At 41.5% G+C, this 27,767-nt stretch overlaps 1 protein-coding gene across 3 annotated transcripts; it reads left to right on the forward strand.

The window, feature by feature from the left end:
- clasrp (CLK4-associating serine/arginine rich protein) lies at nucleotides 1-27,529 on the forward strand. 3 transcript variants are annotated; one of them, XR_004570325.1, is made up of 21 exons: nucleotides 1-133; nucleotides 1,152-1,291; nucleotides 3,762-3,859; nucleotides 6,841-6,942; nucleotides 7,553-7,632; nucleotides 7,835-7,919; nucleotides 8,028-8,164; nucleotides 15,665-15,761; nucleotides 16,054-16,132; nucleotides 16,219-16,292; nucleotides 16,389-16,430; nucleotides 16,923-17,153; nucleotides 17,526-17,852; nucleotides 17,939-18,121; nucleotides 22,179-22,222; nucleotides 24,431-24,491; nucleotides 25,039-25,097; nucleotides 25,182-25,228; nucleotides 25,307-25,392; nucleotides 25,576-25,655; nucleotides 26,807-27,529. XR_004570325.1 is itself a non-coding variant. In XM_034229384.1 (21 exons), the coding sequence occupies exons 2-20, from the start codon at nucleotides 1,193-1,195 to the stop codon at nucleotides 25,647-25,649; spliced, it is 2,001 nt and encodes a 666-aa protein (XP_034085275.1). In that variant the 5' UTR covers nucleotides 1-133; nucleotides 1,152-1,192; the 3' UTR covers nucleotides 25,650-25,655; nucleotides 26,807-27,529. The 3 variants fall into 3 exon arrangements, 2 of the variants coding, with proteins under 2 accessions (XP_034085275.1, XP_034085277.1); XM_034229384.1 differs by having other exon boundaries at nucleotides 22,179-22,218; XM_034229386.1 differs by having other exon boundaries at nucleotides 22,179-22,218; nucleotides 25,576-25,600.
- Nucleotides 27,530-27,767: the final 238 nt, after the last annotated feature.

Consider the following 27,767-nt stretch of genomic DNA (forward strand, 5'->3'; position numbering starts at 1 on the left):
GAGTGAGTGCAGCGCCCCCTCAGGCTGAGATAAGTAAGCCTGAGCGGCAGCGCTAGAAGAGGGAGGCGTGTGACAGAAGCACACGGCTAACAGCGAAAACAACCCAAGTGTGTGTGAGTGGTCCCTTAAACAGGTAAACCGACACCTTTGAAACGGGTTTGCAAGTTCCGTGTAGCTGTATTTCATGTTTTGTTGTTGTCGAAGAGACTACGTTATATGCGTTTTCTTAACGTCTATGCAAACTAGCTAAGATAGGCTAGGCTAGCTGTGATGCTAACTGGCTAACAGCGTTACAAGCGTTATAAGGCCCGGAGCTGCATGCGCAATCAGGCCATGTTTGCTAACAAACTGCTCCATAACTTTGAAAACCTTGCCTTTTCGTCTTATTCGAACTTAACGTGATATGAATGGTGCGTTTGTATCATAATTACATTTTGTTTACAATGCGACAGTGCTGTGGTAAAATGTGTTAGAGAACGATAATGTATACAGAAGTTAGCCAGGTTAGCACTTTGGCTGCAGACGCTTCAGCTGCTATTTATAACGCGAGTAAATCAAACAAACCCAAATAATGCATGTGATAAAAGTCAGAGGCCATTAGCTCGAAATCAAAGCTCACAATAACACGGTTGTGTTATTTGATCATTGCATCAGCTGCAGTTGATATTATAATAACTCTGTGAAATGCATTGTAAATATTAGAAAACATTGACATAGAAGTCTTAGTTGTTATAGTATCTCAGAAAAATGACCACAGGTTTGCACAAAAGGTGCTCAATGATCCACACAATTAACATAATATTTATGTAATTAACATGACATTAATGCAAGTAAAATATTAAGACAGTTGTCAATATGAAAAAACATCACAAAATGTGTGTATAACCCAAATTGCATATCTAAATAATATAAAGTACTAATAACATTGGGTATGAATATATATTCATTCATATTCTGTCTTATGTTTTAGCATTTTTTGCATTAACCAAAGGTACTGTAAACGACAGTAGGGAGTTTTGTTAAAAGTATTTTTTATCAAATAAATGCTGTGGGAGCCAGACATTATGTTCTTCCAGTGTTGACCTACATTTCCTAAAGCACTTGTGTTCTTTCTCCTCTCTCCTGTATTTCTTCCCTGTTTGCCTCTACAGCAACCGTGCCCCGCCGCGCCCCCACCCCCAGCGGAGCCGTCATGTGGCAAGAGGCCCGCAAACATGAGCGTAAGCTCCGTGGCATGATGGTAGATTACAAACGCCGAGGAGAGCGACGGCGAGAGTACTACGAGAAGATCGTAAGAGACTCCTATCATGATCACTCCTCATTATTATTTTTGGTCCACCTTGATATTGTCTTACCTGCCCAGTGCCCAATATTAATGTGCAGGGTGTCCGAGGGGTCTTAAAAAGTATTAAAAGTTGATATATCAATTTAACGAAAATTAAGGCTATTAAAAAGTATTAAACGGCATTTTCCAAGGTATTAGATTTTGTAGCTTGTTTTCAATAAGTATATAAATTGTCCAAAGAGGTTGTATTCTACAGTTTGCCTGAATGTAATCATTGCATAGGTGTGTAGTGTGATTCTGTGTAGTTCATTTATGGCATCCCGTTGGGTTTGGCGTCATCTGAACAGGACATCGCACGCTCACTGCTTAGTAGCGCGCCAAGGTCCGTTTACGCCGTTACAACATCGTTATTGGAAAATGCAAGTCTGCGTCCAAATGGTTGGAAGATAAGGAGGAAGGACAATCCGTACTGTATATAGTAAATGTGAGGTAAAGTGTGTCGCCAATGTAACCGGTTAAAACTCGAAGTGGTGATGAGGTCTTAAAATGTATGGAAAGGGTCTTAAATAAGGTCTTAAAAGGTATTCCATTTGACTTCAGGATTCCTGCATATACCCTGATGTGGTCAATGTACTCACTGCTCATACTCCGCTAAAGTCAAACCAACGCACAAGGAAGAAATGTAAAATCCAATAGTTTATAAACTGCACTCAGATCTCGACTTTCCCGATCCTGCCTCAGTTGTTTAGTCTGTTGAGGCAAGGGTTTGAGCTTTAGGTTGGCTGGTGCGTTGGCTGAGACTCCTCCACATCCTGTTCAATTTTAGTTTCTGCCACTTGGTTTTTTGTTATAGCTTTCTTAATAGAGCCTATATAGTTCTTAGATGACAGATTCATACAATGAACTCTCTTGAAACACCATTTTGAAAAATGTAGAAAAGGTTATGCAGCTGAGTTTGGGCTCTCCTTAAACAAAAATAACAGGACATAAAGGGATATGCAGTAGTGTTGTCACGATACCAACATTTTGGTTTCGATACCGATACCAAGTCAAGAATTGCGATTCCGATTCTTTTTCGATACTTTTCTTAAAAAAAGGGAAACAGTCTTAAATGTAATTATTGTGCTTTATTTCACACCAGAACCATAACAGAAACTTTTAAACAATGAGAACAATAAACAAAATAAATGACAAGAATTCGTATTAAATAAAATTAAGCATCATCTCAAACAACTTTTTTGTTTTATAAAATATAATTTTTTTATATTATATTAACATGTAATAGTACAGTAATATAAATAATTATTGACAAAATGTATATTGCAGATGTTAGCCACATTGGTAAGTTAGCTAAAAAGATAGCCATATTAGACAGTTATCATTGCCATGAATTGCCTCGTCAAACTACGAAAACGTTCGTTTGTCACAAAATAAATTACACTTGTTTGACTTTGCTTCTGGCGTCTTTTTTGTCAACAAGCCGAGGCGCAGCGGCAGTTGCACTCCCACTTGCAGCCATGCTTCTCGTTTTCTCAAATGCTCTGGCAGCTGGCGCGTGGCCGCGTGCACGAGAGAGGGGAGGGACTTAGAACGTGCTTGAGAGGGGCGGGACTGCAGGCACGGCTGCAGTGCAGGGAGTGGGAGCAGAGCGCTGAACACACACGGCTCTTATTAAAACGGCGCTTTCTCACCGGAGTACTTTTCCCCGTCATTCTGAAAGTACCGATACTAATGAAATGGAGGAATCGTACCGTTTTTAACGGCAGGGTATCGCGGTACCTTTCAAGTATCGGTACACCGTGCAACACTACTATGCAGTCCATATCATTATCTGGTTAGTTATTTTATTTAGTTGGTTATAAGTAGGGATGCTCCGATCGATCGATCGCCGATATTCTCTGTGCGCGGCAAAACAAGCTCGCCAAAATAGGTGACTGGTGAAGGTGTCCGAAAATAACAATAAAATAGCGGTATGCAACGTGTGTGAAGCAGAAATCCTGCTGCTCCACCCGCTGTGACGGACCGGTGAGCGGAGCAAAACACACACTAAGAGTTAGACCGAACACACTTAGCTATTTTATCTACCTCTGGAACTAGCTAAACTAGTTATTAATATATTTACTCTTCACTGTCGGGTCACTCATTACTGGATCAGTGAGCTGCATGAGATGCTGTCAGGAGAGAGAGAGGAAAAGAGAGCTTTTCTGCTAAATTCTCCCGTGTTATTATCCAAAGTGAATGTAAACTTGAATAATGTACTTCATTTGAATGTAATAATTATGTTGGTTGTTGTTCGTGGAAGCGCCAGTGAATGAGCCCAATTAACTGAGTTTTAAACATCACTTTAAATGGAAGATCCCCATAGGCCCCGCCCACTCGATCGGATCGGCCCCAAAATTGGCGATCGGCGCATCCCTAGTTATAAGTTATATATTACATTTTATTGTCTTTTGACTGTCTCATTTTGTCTCAACAGAAAAAAGATCCAGCTCAGTTTCTTCAGGTTCATGGCCGAGCGTACAAGATTCATCTGGATCCTGCTGTGGCCACGGCTGCAGAGAGCCCCATCAACATGTGAGCGCGCACACACACACGCACACACACACACACACACACACACACACACACACACTGCCCAGTAGGGGTGTAACGCTTCACAAACATTTCGGTTCGGTACGTACCTCGGTTTTTAGGTCACGGTTCGGTAAGTTTTCGGTACAGCAGAAAAAATTATCACAAAACATAAAATATTTTTTGGGTTTTTTTTATTATTATTAAACTCAAATAAATACAAAATATAATAAAATAAACATTAAGGTGCAGCATTTCGATGAACTGAAATAATCTGTATTTGAACTTTACTGTAATAGTACTCACAAAACATAAACTATTAGTTTTGGGTTTTTAATTATTATTAAACTGAATATTCACTCAAATAAATACAAAATATAATAAAATAAACATTAAGGTGCAGCATTTCGATGAACTGAAATAATCTGTATTTGCACTGTACTGTACTAGTTCCTAAGCACCCAGCTTGACATTAGGCTTGTCATTGTATTTTCATGTTTTTTTAAAGAAAAAATGAACTTGTCCACATTGCTTGCTGAAAGGGCAGATCTGCTGGCACTAACAATGTCTCCTGCTGTGGAGAACACCCTCTCTCTAGGGACAGAGGTAGCAGATACAGCCAGGTAGCGCTTTGCTAACATGGCAACATAAGGATATTTGGTGTTTGTAATAGCTTTGGGTCTGATAGCTCGGTCTGAACTTTTTGCGAGTGGTGGAGGCTTAAATGCTAGCGGGAGTTGGGTTTGCACTTCAGTCTTTTTTCTTTTGGCACCGGTGATTAGTGCTGCGTACCTGGACTCACATTCAGGTTCAGGTCCGGACTCAAGTCCAGAGGTTCAGGTCCAGGTCCGGACTTATAGGTCCGGACCTGAACCCATGGCTTGTGTCAAGTTGTGTGAGTAACTAAAGTGAACTTATTGTGCGCTAATTATCAATTGAAAATTAACTCATAATCAACTCAAATTCAAACTCATCAGGTTTATTGTGCTCCCTTCCAACTTGTGTCTACATTTCTCTACAAAGTACAAATGTAAAAAAAAAACGTTTTGCCACTTATGGCGCGTTTCCACTGCAGCGGGTAGCCCCGTTTAAGCGTCCTTAACCGTCCTCAAGCGGCCAGGCCGGTTTTTGGTGGCGTTTCCATATAACCTAGTACCGGCCAGCGGGTACTTTTTCCCTCTTTTTCCGGCCTCATAAAATCGTGGTTCCCTCAGACCAGGGCCAGGGTTGAACTAGTGACGTCAACACTCTCGACTGCTGATTGGTCAGAGAGAATCGTCACAAGATCGCGCGCGAGTTCATCCCTAGCGTCGCATATCTAGAAGCAAGCTTGCAGCATTTTTATAAACAGCATTTTGTAAACGGATGAGCTACAAAAATGGCTACGTCTAATAAGAAAAGCACACCGTGGTCGACCGAGGAGGTGACGACATTCCTACATCTCATTGGGGATGATCAAATCCAGCGGGAGCTCGACGGAACAACTCGAAATGTGAACAAAAACAAAGCTGATCGCCCCGCCTACACTGCGTTGCTACCCCAGGTCCTAAACTGTAATGGAAATGCGCCACGGCCTGGGCCGGCCAGCGAGGCAGCCCGAGGCCAGAGCGAGGACGCTTAGGGACGCTTAAACGGGGCTACCCCGCTGCAGTGGAAACGCGCCATTAGTCTACAAATGACTTATGACAGCAACTACAGTGAACTACTACAAAGTTCAAACATTTATTTCATTTACCAAACTAAAGTAACCAAACAGTCCCTGAGCTGACTGAGCCTAAATCCCTAAAACGTTGCTGAAATGTAGAGTGTAGAGTAGACTATACGCATTACACTGTTACACACCTACTATACAGTATAGGCTACACTGTAGTGACTGTACAGTCAGAGTGTACTGTACTGTCTGTACACCATGTATTTTCTATAACTCTACATGTGTACATTATACAGTACATACTACATACATAGTGATGTACATACATACTGTTAGAAATTAAAATCAATGTTGATATGGCGTAATTTTGAATTAAATACACTATTTAATTTAAATCAGTTTTATTCTGAATAAACCGGAAGTTCACAATATTAACTTAATACTTTTATTCTGAAAATTATTCACTTCCGGTTAGCATTAGCATGTGGCGAAATGCTACGTTTTCAAACCGTGAATCTAAGGTGAAATGACATGTGATGTTGTACACTGAGCACACTGGGATTAGCACTGATTTATTGACGCTGAATAACGTTTATCAGGGAATGTTTAAATAACCACAGACACCAGAATATACGTCAGTGCTAGTTTTTTTGCGAGTCCAAGTACCGGTTCCCGACGTTCCGGTTTTAACCGGACTTGAACCGAAACTTTTTACAAGTCCAGTACCGGTTCGACGTACCGGTACGCAGCACTACCGGTGATGTTCACGTTCGGGTGATGCCTTTTCAAATGAGTGTGCAAGTTTGATGTATTGCCAGCCGCGTAACCAATTTTAGTTGAACAATGGCGACAAACAGCTTTGGTTCGGTCCACCTGTCTTTGTCCGTCATCCTTGTACGTAACTGCGAAACCAAAATGTTCCCAAACCGGAGACTTCAATGATGCTGGAGGATTTTCGAGCTCAACTTTATCTGCGTTCGCCATTTCGACATTTCCTCAAATTACTGACTAAATTTGAACGCATCCCTGTGACCAGCTCTCATAATATGCTTCTCGTCCAATGAAATGACTTGGTCGCTCTATGACGCATTGAACCCAATGTGAGCAAATTACTCTGAATGCTGCGACGCAGCACCTGAGATTACTTCCAACAAGTTGTTCACATTCTCAATTTTTTACGTTTAACGTTATATTCGTTCGGTACACACGTGTACCGAACCGAAGGGCCCGTACCGAATAATTTCGGTACGTGTACCGTTACACCCCTACTGCCCAGTTCTTTTGGGATGTTGCTGATCACATTATACCCCTTTCCATTGTTTGTTTCTTTAAGGATGCCATGGCAAGGAGATGCCAACAACATGATTGACAGGTTTGATGTAAGGGCTCATCTAGACTACATCCCTACATACACTCCTCCACTGCTCAGCACATCGTAAGTACCATTTGAGTCCAGACTCTGTCCGTTGTAAATATGTATGCGTTTTGGACATTTCAGGCTCTATATTAAAGTTGAATACAAGTCATGATGAATATTAGAAAATACCATAACTAACAAACACATTTTTTAGAGATCATGCTTAGCAATCTTTTTTTTTTTAACAAAATGAACATGTTTAGCCGTTACAAATTACATTACAAATGAGCTCGAGTAGGTGTAGATCTAGGAAAGAAAAATATATGTAGGACCTGGTTGTGCATCAGATGATTCATGTGAATTGATGTTTGGTAGGGCGCATTCAAAACATTTGGTGAAGTCTTTAATGTAAAGCAATAACAAAATGATTACTAATGAGGGGAATTGCTCTTCATGCAGTTGCAATACAAAGAGTGCAAATGTAAAAAGTCTCAAGGTAGTTACAACAATAAGAGTAAATGTATACAATGCCAAAATTAGGTTTTAACGTATGTTGCATTTGTGCAGTAGTAATTTGAAAGGTGCTGTTAATACAGATTTTGAGAGGTCTGTCCTTGATATTGCATTTTATGTCCTATAATTGCACATTACATCTCATATGGCCTCATGGACTCTTTGTCTCAAACAGGAACCCAGAGCAGGACATGGAGGAGAGGAAGTGCAATTATGAGCGATACAGAGGCCTAGTGCAGAATGACTTTGCCAACAGTGAGTACTCAAAACCCCATAGCTGAGAAAAATGAATTTAATTTGACTAAAGCATTACATTTACATGTTGTTTCCTGTTGCAACACAGTTAAGCACCTGTTATATGTGTTCTCAATGTGCCTATAATGGTGTGTTAGCCTGCCCTCAGTGGGTATGTTTTGCTGTTGTGTTCTCTATTTAACTCCCTGCTGTCCTCCTACAGTCTCTGAGGAGCAGTGTTTATACCAGATCTACCTGGATGAACTATACGGTGGTCTGCAGAAACCAAATGAGGACGAGAAGAAAAAGTATGTAATTTTAATTGTAATACAATGGTTGTTTCATCCCCACTGTCGATCGAAATGCATGATTCCTGGGGTTTCTTGGTTTGATAAATCCTTCCTCTCTTTGTGCAGACTGGCTGAAAAGAAAGCCACCATTGGTTACACGTATGAAGACAGCACTGTGATGGAGCCCGACCCCCAGTCAGACAAAGAGGAGGATGATTCAGAAAACAGCGAATCGGAAGAGGATGAGGGCATCCCAGATATTGGTGAGGAAATTAGTCTGGCATTAGTGAGATTTACACATCGGGAAACTTCGAATTTCAGAGACAAAAAACTGTTTTGCAGGACACACTACACCAATGTATAACAACCACTTTCAGTTTGCAAATCTTCCATTCTCTTAAAGAAAACAAAAACCCGTCTAAATACATATATATATATATATATATATATCCCTATATATATATATATTAGGGGTGTAACGGTTCACAAAAGTCACGGTTCAGTTCGTACCTCGGTTTGGGGGTCACGGTTCGGTACGGGTTCGGTACAACAAGGAAAAGCAAAAAAAAAGTCCCAAATGCATATTTTTTTTGCTGTTATTTATTTTTAACAGTAGTGCAAGTTTTGGTATGAAAATAAGGAACTCTAACATTTGGAATCATTAACTGTATTACACAGTTAAAAATAAACCACAAACAGTAACACACACACTCAGATGGCCATATTATTTATATTGGCTGATGTCAAACAAAAAGGTTAAATAAGCTGTACAACTAAAAAGAATGTCTTGAAAATATTAAAATAAATAATAAAGTGTTTCAATCACAAACAATAAAAGGCAATACAGAACTGTATAACATCTTCTGATGTCAAAATATAAAATAAATACAATGATAACTATAAAATAAAATCTGTACCTTTTTAGGAGCAATGTGTAATTAACTTGTGAGTGTGTGTGTGAGGCCATTATGCCTAAATAAAGGTACTCAAGCTTTACTCTATTTTCAAGTTTTTCTTCAAAAAGATGAGTTTGTCTACGTTGTCAGTAGTGAGGGCAGATCTGTTGGCGGTAACTATGTCACCTGCCGTCGAGAAAACCCTCTCGCTGGGGACTGAGACTGACTCGGATGTGATTGAGCATGTTTGACGTGTTACCACTAGCATACCGCACCGCTGTCGAACAACGTCGACACACCGTCCTAGTCCGATCCACAACTCGCACCCCATCATTGTTGTAGTCCACAGTAGAGATGTTAAGATTCACCGATTCGCATCGGTGCACCGGCATAAACGTTCAAGATGCGAGTGCACCGGTTGAAAGAGTGCACATCGGCTACAGTTTGGGTTGAACCGGGCTGAACTCGCGATGCATCGATTGCGTAGCGTCTTTGCATCGGTAAAAAACCGATTCATCATATAAAATTCCCTCATCTTGTCAACGCTCAGCAGAGACGATTTTTGATATTTGCTTCGCCACTACGGAGGCCGAGAGTCTCAGTTATCAACACACACGGAAGTTGAGGGGAAAGAGAAACACAGCGCACCGAAAAATACCTACAAATCAAACGTTTGGCAACACTTCGGATTGTTCAAGAAAGACGGTGTAATAGTCCTTTATGCTACATAGTTGACCGCAGGTCATGGAGAGTAATAAGGTATCCGTAGACCTTTGTATGAGGTATCTTTATTACTTAACAGGTCTACAGCCATGATACATAGATCCGTCCTAGATGCGGGCTTGCATACACACAGTATCACTCCGCAGCCGCACCCCATCAGTAACGTCCTGATGGTATATGTGCGCGGCACTATATACTACAGACGGTCAACTTGAAAAATCGCTCGCAAATTGTTAACGATTCCGAGCCGCTTTAAAGTACACAAGTAGTACGAGGAACTTAGCGACGCACATAAAGAGGCGACATGGGGTCTGCGGCTGAAAAGAGAAACATGAAAGTTAGACATACGAGTTAAATCACTCAGTGAGGTGTTCTGTCAGAGAGAGTGGTGTTTAGTTTACAGCAGCCTGTGACGGCCAATAATAATGTAAATGTCTTCCTTACTGTAAGCAGTTATGAAATACCTGTTTGTGAAAGGTTATTTGTATTCTTTATTGTTCATATAGAACCCACCGCTTTCTGCTCACTGGTGAGTTAGCCTCTGAATGAGTGTTAAGCACATCAGGCTGGCAGCTGTATGGGCATTGCACTATGGTAGCTGTTATTTTCACATTGTTAATCATGAGCAATGCATCCTTACATTGTTGGATGTGGACTGTGAGGTGTTATAGAATTGTACTCTGGAAAGCTTTTAAAGGCAACAAAATAAACGGCATGATGGGATGTGCAGTACCAAATATGTAAAGCACTTTTTTGTTAATGTATGATTTGCTGCATATAAGGAATAAAACAAAAATCCTCTGTCGTACCATATTGAAGTATCATTATTTTTGCATCGTGTTGAATCGCATCGTATCGCACCAAATCGCATAATGTTGAATCAAATCGTATCGAACTGTATCGCAACAGGGGTGAATCGTATCGTATCGCATCGCCTGGTGTTTCAAATGTATCGTTAATGTATCGTATCGTGGCAACGTATCGAGATGCGCATCGCATCGGCCTCAGTGATGGAGATGCACATCCCTAGTCCACAGGGAACCCGAAATGTTCCCACACACCTGATTTAAAAGAAGCAGGTTGGTCTTCTAGCTCCTGTGTGTTGTGTGAACTCGCCGTAGCTACTAACTTTTCTTCTTCATGTATTGTGTTCGTTTTGTTGTGTTTTGTTCTTGTTCTTCATTTGTTAATCACGGGCGGCTGGCTTTTAGGCGCAATACCGCCCCCTGGATTATATATACTGTAGTGTAATACTGCCCTGAGTGACAGACTTTTTTCCCACTCGTAAAAAAAGGCATATTCGCCGTGTGACTGCATGTGCCGAACCGTGACGGTACGGGACGAATACGGATACCGTTACACCCCTAATATATATATATATATATATATATATATATATATATATATGCAGTCCGTTTCTAATACGCAAAAAGACTGCAAAATGAGTCAATGATTATTTTTAGTATTTTATATATATATATATATATATATATATATATATATATATATAGGGATGGGCCCCGGGGCTGAATTATTAAAGACCGTGGTACCGTTAAGCTCCGACGTTATCTGTCTTGTTATCGGTACTGGAGACATCTAAAAAATATGTCATGTGTATTATGCTACACAAACATTATATTGCAGTTTTAGTGTCGCCAACTCCGTCTCTAATACGCAAAAAGACTGCAAAATGCGTCAATGATTATTTTTAGTATTTTTCAATCTCTCTCCCCCGCCTGCTTGCGAGGGGGCGGGGCAGTTTACACACATGCAGCAGCAACACACACACACACGGAAGAGATGACGGTGAGAACGCGCTCCGAGGTGTGGTTAAACTTTACCCGTCTCAATGTGGACAATGCTCGTTACCAATAGTGCAATAAGAGTTTAGCATGTAAGGGCAGTAACATGCAATTTGTCGAAACATTTAGCAAAAGTGCACCACATCCAGACAGATAAATGCACCGGGTTCGACTGTCTTTATAGTAGCTCTGTAGCCCCATCCACGAGTAACGTTTCCTCGTCAGGTGTTATGTATGCTAGCAGCAACACACGGAGTTAACTACATTATACAAACATGGGTTAATGATTAGAGGAAACTGAGTTATTTATGAGATATCGTCCTTCTGTTTGTATCCAACAGTTAAAATGTTCGAATTACATTGAACCAGAACTGTCCCCCTTTTTGCTTGAACAGTGAAGAAAATTGGATATGTTAATGATATATTGACGGCAAAACTCAAAATGTCCCCGGTTTTAATTTTGAAAATCTGGTCACCTTACCATAAGGAGCACGTACACATGCCGCAGTGTTTGCGTGGCTGTGTCTTTAGTTGTAAGCCCAGTGGTGATCTGTTGTTATTAGCATCTGGTTAGCTAGCTATGCTAACGAATTTAAAGAGCTTTTCTACAACCAGGTGGAAGAGAGCTCTCTCCTGAGAGGCTCAAATAACCTCAGCTCAGTGAGGTTAAGGCACACCTTGATATGATCATTATAGTTATTAATGAGACATTAGAGACTAAATGAAAAACGGGTATAAAATACTATATGACGGTAACAAAAAAGTTGTTAAAAATAACAAGAATAGAGTTTAAAAGGGGAGTGATTTGTAAAATATCCAAAAAGAAAAATCTGCTTACAGTTCTGTTTCAGATGGGTGTATCCATAGATCTCCTCATGTTGCTCTCAAAGTGCACCAGATTGATGCTTTCAACTTCAATATTTAAATAAAATAAAATAAATCTTCCCGGGGGAGCATGCCCCCGGACCACCCTATACCTCATTCACACCAACGGTGTTTCAGGGTCGGTTCGGAGCTGGAGCTTGAAAAGCACCGGGTTTTCTTGTTCACACCGCAGCGGAGCAGCCTCTTAGCTCCGGAATCCGGTTAATTTCAAGCACCAAAAAATTGTCCGTCCACAGAAAAAGCACCACATACGTCACGCTTACGTCGAGGCGGGGGCAGGGGCGGGATCAACTCCTGAACAACAACAAAAAGCCGGTGTTTTATCCAGTTTGTACACAACGATGGAGAAACTTCACAAGCAGCAGTGGTCCACTGAAGAGACCAGCTACCTACTGGGAATCTGGTCTTCCGAAGAGGTACAGAGGAAGCTGGAGCACAATCGGCCATTGTTGTTGTTGTTGTCGGTGTCAGCTGTGAGGGGTTTCCGCGCGGTTTGGCTTTATGAAGCAGGCACGCAAACGGTTACGTCATGACGCAAATGATGACGCAATGACGCAGCACCAGTCGGACTCTGGGCGGTGTGAAAAGAGCCGGAGCTAAACCGAAGAACCGGTTCTGAACCTGAAAAGCTCTAGCACGGAGCTTGAACCGGAGTTGCGTTGGTGTGAATGAATAGTACCTCATTCACACCAACGCAACTCCGGTTCAAGAGGAGGTTAGGTCCCCCCGACTTAAATCATGTTCACATGGATAGGATACTAAATACATTTGCACACATCTTGTGTCCATATCTTTCTGTTTTGGTGGTCATGCCACAACCGTGCACATGTATGCATGCGTCAGTCATGGTAAGATATCTGCTTGTTCTTTGCACAGCATGAAAGAAAGGCCAAATGAATGGGCTGTGATTTTAGTTTTTTTTTTTTTAAGCAGAGGTTGAGTTCAATCATTTGTACGGCCCTCGAGGATGTTGTAAAAATTGAAAGAAAAAAAGATCTCCTCCCCTGCTGTAAATAATAATAAAAACCCTTGATTTATAACTTAACATCTCTGTCTCCTATTGATCTGAGTATATTTATAAAGAATAGCCAGTTAATTGAAGCATTATAGCACAGGCCTTTGTCAGATGGTATATTACGCTGTTTTTTTTTCTGCTTCGAATAGTTCTCTCTTTTTTCACCATACCTGTGTTTGCATCACTGATAAATATATTAGGGCTGTCAAACGATTACAATTTTTAATCAGATTAATCACAGCTTAAAAATTAATTAATCATGATTAATCACCATTCGAACTATGTCCAAAATATGCCATTTCTTTATGTATATTGTTGTGGGAATGGAAAGATAAATGAAAGAAGGCGGATATATCCATTTAACATACAGCATCTATGTTTATTATAACAAATTTCTGCGTGTCAAAATGAAAGACAGCCCACACACCTATCAATCATCAAACCGTGCAGTAGCGTGGCGTGGGGAAAAAATTAGGGGAAGCCAATAATACGTCCTTTCTTTTGGGTCGGGGGTGTGGTAGTCAATGTAACAACGTAACCAGATGAGTGATTACAGCACCCGGTATCATTGTACACACATTTGTATCATACAGATGCAGGACTTACACACACATGTTATCTAACCGACAGGTCCGCACGCACTCTCCAGCCGAAACTCTAATAAGCATTCATTCACAAACTAAATCAGGAGACCTTTAACGTTTAACGACCGATTCGCTCCTTTGTTCCTCGCTGTACACAGCTCTAGTTTGGGCATTGGCCTGTCATCAGATTTTATTTTTAGTTGCTGCTGTAGCGGAAGTTTAGTACAATTATTGTTGATTAAATCTCCACCCTCCATAATTGCACGCTATCTATCGATTAGATTTATGATTCGAAAATTATAAAAGTAGGGTAGAGATGTGGATATTATCCGACTGAACAAAACGTGCATTTATCTAACGGGTTCGTTTTCCACAGACCTTATTTCGAGCTATTTTCCAAAATCCTATGGAGAAATCCCATCGCTTTTTTGTCGAGGGAAACCGAGCACAGCTTACTTCCGGGTTTTAGGACGCGTCACTGCAACACCAATTTCATGCGATTTGATTGAATTGTGAGGCAAGGGAAGCCAGCCGCCTCTGGCTTCCCTTGGCATGGCACTGACTAATCACAGGTTGGCAGGGGCCACCAAGGGAATCCAATTTCGGCTGGCCTCCTCTCGCAACAGAGAGTGCAATCTACTGTTTCACCATAACATCTAGAGGGGCGCTGTTTCACTCTTTGTATAATACTCAATGAGAATGGGGGAGAGACGGGCCGGCAGCAACACACAACAAAGAATTTCCGAAACTAAACGAAGTGTTTTTATTTATTTATTAAAATTATATTTTAGATTATCCCAATCAATAAAAAATTCTATATATATATATATATATATATATATATATATATATATATATATATATATATATATATAACTACAATCCGAAAAAACAGGGGAAGCCTGGCTTCCCTTGGCCTCCAGGAGAAAACGCCACTGAAACCGTGGGGTCTTAATTCATTACGTGTTGATTTCTATCAACGGGGGAGTACTTCGGGAAAGTCGACAGGGGGGGGGGGGTTGTGGTATACTTCGTGACCACAGAGTGTGAACGTTGTGATCAGCTGTTTTAGCGCAGTTCTCCAGTGAAGGGGGGGGGAGTCTCCCTCCGCAGCCGGTTGGCGTAGTTTTGGCACAATTCCGTTGTACAGACCGACGTTAACAGCAGCCCTGTCTGTGCACACGGAGACCGACTCTGTCGTCCGGTGATCTAACCGCCTTCTGGAAAAGCTTCACAAGTACGTCGGTACGCAAATGCGCTTTGTGACACAAGTGACGGTACGCATTTCAGATTACGCACATAACCTGCGTACCAGTTATGTGCACCCCTGTACTACAGCAAAAGTATTCTCCGTCGGGACTTCCTGCAACAACACCACACCGTTATCTTGATTCTGATTGGCCAGAAGACATTATCAAAGATGTTCTAGTGAGAAGACGATCACTACGTGACAAAAGTTTTCAAAACCGTTTCTGGTCTTCGGTATTTCCAGACAAGTGGCTACTGAAATCAATCTTACTAACTGCTGTCTGTGCAATTTACTCCGCGTGAGTTGGCAGACTTTATTTTGCTTACTTTAACATCATTTTTCAAGGTAGGGCTATGCCATTTCTTGGTATGGGTGTAGCCTACCCCAGCCTAACCTGGCGCTGCCACTGGTGGGATGTATGGTGCGGGCCATTCTGCACATGCGTTAAATGCGTTAAATGCGATAATTTTGACAGCATTAATATATATATATATATATATATATATATATATATATAAAATGTAAGTTAAATCAAGCATGTAAACTTGCCTTGATGTTTTGCTGTGTTAAAAGCTTTCTTACATGTTGTGTGTGTGTGCGCGTGTACAGATGTGGAGGTTGACGTTGACGAGCTGAACGAGGAACAGGTGTTGGACGTAAACAAAATGGCAACCCCATACGGAATGGCTGAAGGAGACTTTGTTAGGTAACATCTCAGAGATTATATCATCATGCATCAAAGGTCACCTGAAGAGAAGAGTAAAAATACAGGTTTGGAAGAGAACAACACCTACTCACTCTCTAAAGTGCTATAGTTTAGATTCCCTTGCTTCACAGTCTACAGAATAAATAGGAAAGGCAGTAGGGAGTGACCTTATCGGAAATGTCTTGATAGAATTTGATTTATCCAATATGAACTCAAAAAGTGTATATTAAGAAAACCCTGAAACATAAACCAACAATTACTTAACACTGTTAACATGATGTCTGTTTATCAGGATGTTGAGGAAAGACAAGGAGGAAGTGGAGGCCATCAAACATGCCAAAGCTCTGGAGGCGGAGAAGGCCATGTACTCTGTAAGATAACATCCATTGAGGAATATGTGTGTGTCTCATGCAAGTGGTAAATTAGACTTTATAAGTTACGTTTTTAATCATTTCAGGGCCGGCGTTCCCGCAGACAAAGGAGAGAGTTCAGAGAGAAGAGACTAAAAGGAAGACAGATCAGCCCACCAAGGTAAATATATTAGATCTTCGATAAGATTATTCCTCATTATCTGTACGACTACCTGAAAACAGGTTTAACTCATGTCCTCATTCTTGTGTATTTCAGCTATGCCAGGAGAGACAGCCCAACATACGATCCCTATAAACGGTCAGTATTTTTGCAAGGATGCATGACATGGATTTTTCAGTCTTTACCCATGACGGATAATTATCTGCTCATTTCTGAATGTCGATAGGATAACCGAGAACTTTTTAAAAAGAAGTTAATAACCTGGAGGATTTAATATTTACTAGCTCTGACTTACAACTGATGTTCCTATTGTTAAAATGAGAAAACAAAGAAGAGTTCTGTCTTTTCAACTTTTCATAAAAAAATGTTCATGCATTATGAAACTTGTATTGCAAATCGTGCTGTCTTCCTCTGGAAATGAAAAGCAAAAACATGTTTGTTTCTCGTGTTGGCGTGCTGCGCGTGTTCCTAATTTTCTTATTCTCCATTTTGTTTACTGGCGGATTACAAACCTTCTGTATCTGAGTGTGTAGAGACTGCACTCAAGTAAATAAAATGAATTGGAGTACTTTGCCTGATTTATTGGGTGTTTGTGTATATTTTAACGGTTTTTTCTGATCTGTCTTTCAGGCCAGAGATGGAGTCCAGCTCAGAGTCGCGGTCACGCTCTCGTTCTCCTGGTCCGGAGAAGATCACCTTCATCACCAGCTACGGAGGCAGCGATGATGAAGCAGTAGCGGCGGCGGCAGCGGCGGCAGCAGCTGCAGCAGTAGCTGCAGCAGCAACACAATCAGCTGCTCCCCACTCTGGACACGCCCCCTCCAGCTTACAGCACCCTGCAGGTCATAGCAGGGGCTCCCGGTCGGTAACTTTCCGTCTTTCTGGCTTTCCATTAGTTGCAGTCTAAATTGTTGTTGAAATTACCCCAGAAAGAATACTCACGATGAAATACTGTTGTTGTGGTGGTAGGTGAGGTGGATCAGTCAATAACAAATGAACCTATTCTGCATATGCTTAGGAAAACTGTGTCTGGTTTTAAGAGTTCACATACATTATGTTAGATTGTGCATGTCAGATTATAGCAGCGTATATACAAACGTTTTGCTTATTTCATCCTCTCCACAAAGTCGAGCATGTGATGATTTCTTTAAAACAAGAAACCAGAGTTTTTCTGAAGAAGGCTAGGTCCTGGGCTGGTGTTGATACTGAAACCCTGTGTCTCTGTTTGTCCAGGAGAAGAAGGTCATCCTCCAGTCGCTCCCCCTCCTCCTCCTCCCGCTCCTCATCGCGATCCTCCTCCCACTCTTCTTCCCGTTCCCGCCGCGGTCGACGTGGGCGTGGCGGGAGGGACGGGCGGCGGTCCCGGAGCGATGGGCGGCGATCCCGGAGCCGATCGCGGTCGAGGCGGCGTTCCAGATCTCACTCACGAGGCAGAGCAGGGAACGGAGGGGCCGCGTCCTGGAAGAGGCGGGACCGGACACGATCACGGTCTAACGACAGAGAGCGAGGAAGGGACCGGGACCGGGACAGGAGACGGTACTCAGCACGCAGGCGGACAAAGTGAGACTCCACAACGTCTCCCAACAGTGTTTAAGTTATAGTTAAACCTATCGAGGTGACTCAAGCTCTGCTGTTTTCTCTGTCAGGTCCCGTTCCAGCTCACGGCAGGGGGGCAGCTCGAGGCGAGGGGGGCGGAGCAGCGGGGGTCATCGGAGGGCCGACAGCGGCAGCAAAAGCCCCTCCCGGTCGCCCAGTCGCTCCAACCGCACTCCCTCCCCTCACAGAGGAGCCCCGCCCTCTTCCAACACCATCTGTGACAAGCTAAGAAAGTAAGGACACCATGTAGCAGAGACGAACGAAACAATGACATGGTTTACATGCACAATAACATTTCATTTTGTTAGAATAAGACAATGTCAATGTTTTGATACAGTTGTCTGAAGCCCATGTAGCATCTTCTGATGCAATAGGCCAATGTTATCCAGGTTTTAGGAGCATTCTTTGGAAACATAGAAAGCTATTGGGGGCTTTACCGCAGTTTGCAACACAACCCATTTATCCTGTTTTTAGAGTTAGCTCCTGCATTTGTTGTACACAAACCAATCAAACAGGTTGTAGGCTGGTGTTGAGCTGGAGGCCTAAAAAAAAAAACCGACCTAATTTTGAAACACTCTGAAAGACTTGGATACCCCCGCAGACCTTTTTTATAAAGTTGACTGCTTAAAGCAGGGGAGCTCAACCAGTCGATCGCGGGGAGATTCCCAGTCGATCGCGAGATGTGTGGAACAACAATATCCTGTTTTATCGTTAATGTCCTATAACATAATCTTCCTGTGCCAGAATAATGCAGTTGAACGCATCAAAGCTTTGTGAGTGGCCGGCGTGACCCCATGTGTCGGGGCGCGGCTGGTGGGCAGTGCACTAGTTCGCTGACGTTGTCCGTGTCAACAGGAGTGACAGTCCGCACACACACAAGACCGCAATTATGGCAGAAGCAAAAAAGCCCAAAATATATAATTTTCACTCCGAATGGGAGGATGATTATTTTTGTATCTATTCCAATTCAAAGTCCATCTGTCTCATCTGCAATGCGAGCGTGGCTTTATCGAAGAAGGGTAATTTAGGAGCGGCATCAGAGTTCCCGCTAGAATATTTTTTCGCCGGTCAACATGTCCGTTAAAGTTTAAATCTTCCGGACAAAATGAGAAAAGTGCCGGTCAAAGGTCTTCTTTGTTATTTATTGAGCTTTAAAACAAATTGATATGATTCAATATTAAACTAATTATAGTAGATTAACTACATTATTCAAAAGTGAACAGTAACTTACAATAACACGGGAATAATAAACGGAGCGCTCTCTCCCTCTCCTGACAGCCCGTCAGTATCATGCAGCTCGCTGATCAGTAATGAGTGACCCGACAGTGAAACTAAACATATCTATAACTAGTTTAGGTAGTTTGAGAGGTCATTAAAATAGCTACGTGTGATATTCTAACCTGAAGTGTGTGTTTTGTTCGCTCACCGCTGATCATGCAGAGCTGCGTGTCGACTCGTCAGCAGCAGCTGATCTCTCTCTCCCGTCAGATTAGACTTCACTCGCGTTTATGTCCATATCGATCAGATCCAGCTAGTTCTAGCTAATGATATGACTACCTGCTTATTAAAAGACACCTAAACAATAAGTGTCGCTATGCAACCGGGTGAGGCCGCAAAGTATAGCGCAGCATTATGCATTTGTTTACATGCCCACCGGAACCCCGAGGCATTACCAACAGATCAACGCACAATCAACCCATACAGGACATCTCTTTCTCCACATTACGTGTTAGACATTATAATTGACTATTCTTGTCTGTCACATACTCTTTTGTCTGTCACATAAATGGTGCAAGTTGCGCAACTGATGTGGTATTGCGCTAAGCGGAAATTATTTTGAACGGACACTTTGACCGGAGAGATTTAGATTTGCCGGTCTTCAGCATATTTTACCGGTCGTAGTCCGGTAATTACCAGCTAACGGGAACTCTGAGCGGCATATCAAAACAGTGCACAAACGTTACGAGACGGAATTCCCTCCTAATTCTGCCCTACGCTCCCAAAAGGGGAGGGGCCTGAGAGGACAGCTAAATGCACAGCAGTCCATTTTCACCAGGCCCAACTACAAGAGCAAGGCTGCTACCATAGCATCTTATCGGGTCAGTCACGTTCTTGCGAAACACATGAAGTCTTTCAAAGACGGCGAAGTTGTGAAAGAAGCATTCCTGGAGGCTGCCGACGCGCTTTTGGGGGACAGTAACATAACAGTAGCATTTCAACAGGTTTTTGATATAATAAAAACTCAAGTTAGATACCGTTATTAATCAGCTGTAAGTTTTAGTTTGTTTGAACTTATTCATTATAATTATTGTACAAAATGGTATAAGAATTAGGGCTGTCAGTCGATTAAAATATTTAATCGCATGATTGTCCATAGTTAATCGCAAATTAATCGCACAGTTTTGATCTGTTCTAAATGTTCCTTAGAGCGATATTTTTCAAGTTTTTAATACTCTTATCAACATATGAGTGGACAAATATGCTTTATGCAAATGTTTGTTTATTATCATTTGATCAATGACAAATATTCTCATGAATATTAAACATAACAACCTCTGAACATTAAAAATATCCGCCTCAATTCAACCTGGAACCTCTCTCATACAATACAACTCAAGGCATGCTCGAACGGGAGCTGCCTGGACGCTGCAATCATGTTGCACTATCCGTGCTGAGTGTGCTGACTTTTCGTACAATGTCCCACTGTCTGGCTTCCTGCATAAAGTCAAGTGCTCGGCGCAGTTGTCGGCGAAATGTCGCTCCTCTGTTTTCATTGAAACAGCTCCTTATATCAGTTAGCGCAGCTAGCTAGCACCAGATGCTAACAACAACAATACACGTAAGGTGTGCACGTTCTCTCTCTCTCGCTCGCTCGCTCGCGCCACACATACACACACCCTCTCGGTCCTCCCGATGGCCAGTCCGGGCCTGCCGGTGAGCGTGGAAGTGTGGTCTGCCGCAAGTGGACGGCAGGGGCGGGGCTGTCAGCATCAGCTTGTAGATGGTATTTTAAACTCGATGCGCTCTGAAACTACGTGGCGGCCGAGGAAAAAAATACACATGCGTTAATCGCGTTAAAATAATTAGTGGCGTTATTAACACGTTAACTTGACAGCCCTAATAAGATTGCAAACTTAAATTGATTATAGTCTATTATCAATTCAGGTTAAGAAACTAGTGTTGCTTGCATCCTATTTTTTTTAAAGGCATTTATTTGTATACTCTACTAAAGTGCAACAAAAAAAGGGTTTAATTCTATTCTATGATTGATATTAAATTTGTCTTTTTTATTGCACTTCGGCAGCAGATTCCTGAGTAGCTTCAGATCTGAGTTGTCTTATTAGTAAGCCTAATTTATACTTTTGTAGCAACACTATTTTTATATAATGGCAAAGGGTTCAGAGTCTTTTCTTTTTTTCCTGTGTCATATGTGGCAGCACTGTTCAATGTTTCTTGAAAACATTACCCACTGTAGTATGTGACATGTGAATGAATTCCAACTCTGTATCAACAACACTGTTATGTAACTTCAGTTAAAAACTTGTATGTGTGTAGATTAGAAAGAGGTAAGATAAAGGATCTGCAGTATTTTATGAAGTATTAATCGTACAGAGGTCAGTTTTATACAAGTAGAAGTGTGTATTTACCTGGTAGTAGGCTGTCAGTAATGGCTAGGCCTCTCTATTTGGACTGGTAGATCTCGGCAGACTGGCAACTTTAAAAGTAGCTCTCGGTTCAAAAAAGATTGGGCACCCCTGGCTTAAAGTAATGAAAGAGGGCAGCTGTGTGTTTCACAGCTGAAAAACTTCTTTCATTGGCTTGTTACAATAATCAGAATAAGAATGGCATTGCATCTAAATGGAAATATTAGTGGAGTGGAAGTTCATATAAACAGCTAGTTGCAATATTGTCTTTTTCATAATAGGAACTGAATATTTTGTTTATGTAAATGCCTAAGGATTTCAGTTGAACTCAAAAATGTAATAGTTCCTTTTTACTGCAAGGGAGCAGCATCTCAGAGTGATTGGGTAGGCCTTCAACTCAGGTTAATAAACATTTAACTGTTGCATGCATTTGGGCATAACATGGGTTCTTGTGAATAGCCATTTGACACACAAGTGTTATAAAACCATACGAATCATTTTATGAATGTATTATGTTTTTGGAACCAATTTATTTCTTGGCATGAGGAAGGAACAGTGTTTTTTTTATTTTTTATAATCGAGATATCCTTATCCCATCGCCTCATCACCCATCTCACTGTTGTTTTTCTGTTGTTTCTGTTTACAGGCCTGATACTCCGGGTGGTAAAGAGACGGGAGCTGCCAAAGTCAGTAAGAATTTGACCTAGTTGCGTTTCTTGCTAAAGCCTACGCCTTCCTCACCCCTGACAGGCTGACTTGGTTTTCTACCAGGCTGGGATGTAGAAGCCATTGTTGCCCAAAGAAAAGAAAATAATAATGTGATTTCCCCCCCCCCCCCCCCCCAACAAAGTTGACATGCTCTGCAGTTAAAGCCTACCAACTATTTAGCAAATTACCGTATTGTTCACCTTAAGTGTTTTGCTGAGAACACTAGAGAAAAGACTGAACGCTGTTATCTCTGTATGGAGTGAACATTTCAGCGCCCTGTGAAGTCCTCACTGTGATTTCAGTGTGTGTGCATATATACATGTGGGTCTTTATATCTGTGTGTAGTCTCACGCAGCAGCAGGTCACACATGAACCAACCTAAGGGAAAGAAGATGATTACTTTTTGTATCTTATTGGCCAAGTGATCATTTAATAGTGACTGAAGTTGTTTGATTTATCCCTGATGGAGAAACCTGATGGGAGTGCTCTGGACAGAAGTTTCTTTAGGCTTGTTTTAACAAGCAGAGAACGCTCTTACGGCCCGTCCACGCAGCAGCGTTAAAAAAATCTTCCAACGCTTCTGCCCATTCACTTTGAATGGGGTGACGTCACTTTGCCTCACCTTTCGCCGAACTGCATTGTGGGAAGCAAAGCGGAGATTTCCAGGCATCTCAGGCTTCAAAAGTTGAGCAATGTTCAACTTTTGAAGCTGAGGTGGAAGCATCAGCCAATCAAATCCCGTTTATGCAAATCTGACAGTACAAGCGTTAGCCAATCAAACCGCGTGTAAGCTGGGAGTTCTATATTCCTAACAAAATGGAGGAGAAGTTAGTTATTGCGGTAGCAAATCACCCGGTTCTTTATGACCAGTCCCTATTAACTTACCGGGATACAAACCGGAGGAACCAGACATGGAGGGAGGTGGCAGAGACAGTGGGTGAAACTGGTAGGTTTTCGCCTGTTTGGGGATTTTATATCCAGTTTACTTCGTTTTAACATTGCTAGCAAGCGGGGGGGCGGGAGATTCATGTGATTGGTTGTTGGTCGCGTTGCTCGCAAAAAATCCCTAAGCTTCAGATACGCCCACCTCCAAGATTTTTTTAATGCTGCTGTGTGGACGTACCGTTACTCCTAAATTGAAATGCTGTACATCCCACACACGCATTGCAGTCTTGAGATGAGAGTTCAAAGGAATGGTTTTGGGAAGTACACTAACTTCCTGTCCTGCAGAGTTGGACGAGAACATTGATTAGCTCATTCAACACAATGATGTGTTAAGGTTAACACGTGAGCTTAAGGTGCTAGTATGCTACTGTTTACAGTCTTTATGCTGAGCTAAACTACTTGTGGTAGCTTTATAATCTACTTGCAGGCATGCGAGTGTTATCAATCTTCTCATTCGACTCTGGACAAGAAAGGAAATGTGTGTATTTCCCAATAATATCAAACTAGTCCTTTTTAAAACTGAACAGCATATTTATTTGTTTTCATTCTGAACCAGCTTTTCTTCTTTCTTGGCAAAGAAGAAAATATTTGAATATTCTCTCCGCAGACAAACAGAGGGAAGGTTATTATCTCTTTCCTGCACTGTTGTGACCTGCAGTCTCTTGCCTGGCCAGGTTTAAACGGCCCAGCGATGGGTGTGTCAGTTACAAAATGCCACCGGCTGTTGCTGATGTTTCCAAACTCACCGGACTTGAACTCTCTGACCCTCTGTCCTTCTTCTGACGCACCCTTCACCTTCTTACAGTGTTCGTACATATAAAAGTGTAAAGACTCATGTTACTGGAGCCTGTCCTGCTGCTAAAATATCCAACTGCTGAAGTGTACTTCTGTCCACACACACACACACACACACACACACACACACACACACACACACACACACACACACACACACACACACACACACACACACACACTCTCTCTCTGTCTGTTCAGCCTTAGAAATTCAAGTGTGGTTGACTTGACAAACATCACACATCATTTTTCTGCTACCTTTTTATTTTTTTTCTCTAATGGCTACTGTACATAAATGTGTTAGTTCTGAAATTGTATAACAGCATAGTGCCTTTGATCTCCTTCACACACACACACACACGTGCACACACACGTGCACAAAGACACACACAGACTCACGCTTTTGTCAGACTGTGAAAGCTTGTGCTAACACAATTGTGTCACCTGCAGAACAAGATGACCCCACAGGAGAAGCTGAAGATCAAAATGCAGAAGGCGCTCAACAGGCAGTGTGAGTATATACTGTGTTTTCGCTTTGTACACAAATCTACTCAAATGTCCATGTTTGTCAGAGATGCACTCTTGCAATATTATTGGCCAATTCAGGTTTTTTTTATTTTTTTTAAAATCTGCTACTGATTTTGGTTTTGGCCGATTCCAATAATATTTTCAAAGAACTATATTTGACAGTAAACACAAATTCTATTGTGTGTCAAAATAAAACATGGACTATTTAAGAAAACGGGTGAGGAACTGAAGATCTTCTACAAGGATAATATGTTGTGTGTGTGTCTGCAACGTAATTGTCTGCCGCTGTTTGAGCATAAATCAACGTAACATAAAACTATCATTCGGTGCGTGGGTAGTTTCACTGGCATAAATCTGTTGGTAAGAAACTGGTCAGAGGCCAGGGTAAATCCTCTGACCATCGTACAGCCTCGACAGGTGGCCGATCGTTCAGTGCATCTCTAGTATCTGTTGTACAATTTGTCACATTATGAAAATAACAAATGTATTTTTCGCTCCTTTTAACATCCTGTATTTTCCTTCTCCTGCAGCCAAGGCGGATAAAAGAGCGGCGCAGGTGAAGGTCCAGCAGCAGGAAAGCAAACGACAGGTGTGTGTTTGTGTGTTAGTCTTTAGGCTGAAACACACTCTGTTATCCTGCGTCTCTCCTCATGGCTGTGTGTTTTTTCTGCAGGAGCGAGAGGGAGAGCTACGAGCCATGGCACGCAAGATACGCATGAAGTAAGAACCCGTGTGAGTGTGTGAACGGCGGTTTGGTATGTGTGTTGCAACTGTCTGACCCAGAGGCTCTATGTTCAGGGAGCGAGAGAGACGTGAGAAGGAGAGGGACGAATGGGAGAGACAGTACGGGCGTCAGAGCCACTCGCCTTCCCCTTCCAAACATGGTGAGACACAAACAGCCATATGTATCTAATAATAATTTGGTTTAGTGCCTTGTTTATAGAAGAAACAATCAGCTAAGCCTCTGTCGGATCTCCTGCCATCAGTTTCTGCTCTGACAGTTTTATGGGCTGTAATACGTTCTGCCATGCGTTGTTTTCACGGTGTCTTGTCCTCTGTCCCTGCAGGCCGAGAGCACAGCTCACACAGAAGGTATGCGAGAAGCCGCAGCAATCCCAACAGCTCCGATGAAGCAGAATGAATTATGGGAGTCTTTCACGTTAATGCACATTCACTTATCCCAAGGCTCATCACCGTGCCTTTTATATGCAACACTAATGCTACTTGGCTTTTTCTTCACTCAGATCAAATCAGTGTGTAAGGTGTTAAGAGAGAAACCGGAGCAATACTTCAGTACAAGTGAATTCCTGAGTCAAAGAAAATACCTCAAATGATTCACTGCAATTAATTTCACCCCTCATCAGAACTTCAGCTCATTCCTTAGTATTATTTTATGAATCACATTAAGATATGTCAGTTTCAAGGAAGACCTCACGTAGACCGGACTCGATGTTAAAGTCAGTGAAGTGAAAACAAATTTCATTTTAGAATTTAAAGATTCTTAAAAGAATTCATAAACGTATTTTAAATGTTTACTAAAATAAAAAATAAAATGTTGACTTAAAGGTGGGGTAGGTAAGTTTGAGAAACCGGCTCGAGATACACTTTTTGTTATATTCCATGGAATGCTCTTAACATCCCGATAGCAATGAATATCTTAAGTGCTTTGACAAAAAATCCATAAAAAAATGTCATCTGTGGAAGCCGTAGTACTGTAAAAAGCACGATGGCCTACCTGCCTGTCAGCCTTCCATCTGTGCACAAACTTATCTCGTGCCCTCATTGGTCATGTGCGCGTTCGTGTGCGTTGGAGGAGGGGGTCTGTAAGGAAGTGGCAGATTTGTTCCGGTTGTATATTTTCAAATTCTAGCGCACTCGAGCTGGTTTCTCCAAAATGACCTACCCCACCTTTAAACAGAAATTGTACTTCAGTAAATCTTAATTTCATTAAAGCCACAATATCTGGATCTTCACATATAAACTAAAGCGATCCCCAACCAGGTTCAGTTCCCAAACTGACCCGTTTTTATACTCCGTAAAAACACCAAGCAAGTCAGTCTAAATGATTGATGTTTATTGACGCTGCTAAAGTTTTTTTTACATCAGCAACATTTGTTTTTATATTAGATTATGATCAGTTGATTTAAAAAAATGCTTCTTTTTGAAACTTTAAGCTTATATTGAAGACTAATAAGACTTTTAGGACAAGAAATATATACACTTACACATTTCTGTATGATGTTAGTCAGATTGAGCTTCTCTCACTTTTGTACTTATTGTTGTTTTATCTTTTTACAGGAGGTCTCGGTCCCGGTCACGAAGTCCACCCTACCGATACTGAGCGGAGGGAACATGGACGCCTCCTACAGTCCCATTAGTACACAGCCATGTACACATATTCTAACAAACGGCCAACAAACGTGAAAAGATGGAGTGATCATGATACCAACCTTTACTTGAACACTCTGTCCTCTGGTATGTGTCCACAGATATAATATTTGGACTGTGATACCTTTTACTTTCAGTTATCAAAGCCAATTGGTTCGGCGGAGCGGAGTTTGATCTGCCCTTTTCATTTTTGATTCAACTTGTAAAAAGTCTTCAGCTTTAATAAATTAGTTTCTTCTTCTGCATGCTCCTTTTTTCTTTCTCTGCCTGAACAGTTCTCAACTCGTCTGGAGTTGTTCATTTGTATTTCAATGTACATAATAAGCAACATCTCACCTTTTCACCTCACATCGTCTCCACGTTAGCCTTTCTTTTTATTTCTCCGACAAGCTCACACTACAGAACATTTTAACAACCTCTCAAGAGCCGATGTACAGGATATTTACACTTATCCATTTATTTAAAACGTCTTTATTAAAGGAAACAAACTCCCTGTATAAATTCAAACTTTATCCAGCGCTCCTTTTATACTCTGTCGTCTGCTAACCGGTTTACAGCAGCATATAGCCTTTTGGTTTTCAGCAAAATGGAATGTAAAATATGGAACAATAAATAAAACTCACTTTGAAACTATTTGTTCATTTCCCTTTTTTTCCTATTCAAAATCTTAGTTTTTTTTTGTAAAGCTTGTACCGAAAGAAATAATATATTTTTAGTATTGGTAAGTTATTTTGGTTTTGTATACCTTATATAATTTAGCATACGTTGGTCACAATTATTTTATTATCCCGGGACTACTTTGCTCAATACATTTGTTGAACAACAAGCAGCTAATATCTTATTTGTATCCGCAGCTAACGGATAATATCAG

The sequence above is a fragment of the Gymnodraco acuticeps genome, unplaced genomic scaffold (assembly GCF_902827175.1).
Source record: "Gymnodraco acuticeps unplaced genomic scaffold, fGymAcu1.1, whole genome shotgun sequence".
Classification (NCBI taxonomy): domain Eukaryota; kingdom Metazoa; phylum Chordata; class Actinopteri; order Perciformes; family Bathydraconidae; genus Gymnodraco; species Gymnodraco acuticeps.

What these genes read in the sequence shown, in the direction of transcription:
- clasrp (XM_034229384.1), top strand. Translation starts at nt 1,193, where the DNA reads ATGTGGCAAGAGGCCCGCAAACATGAGCGTAAGCTCCGTGGCATGATG. An exon ending in GAGAGTACTACGAGAAGATC is followed by an intron (nt 1,292 to 3,761) that starts GTAAGAGACTCC and finishes TTGTCTCAACAG; the next exon opens with AAAAAAGATCCAGCTCAGTT. An exon ending in TCAGCACGCAGGCGGACAAA is followed by an intron (nt 17,853 to 17,938) that starts GTGAGACTCCAC and finishes TTTCTCTGTCAG; the next exon opens with GTCCCGTTCCAGCTCACGGC.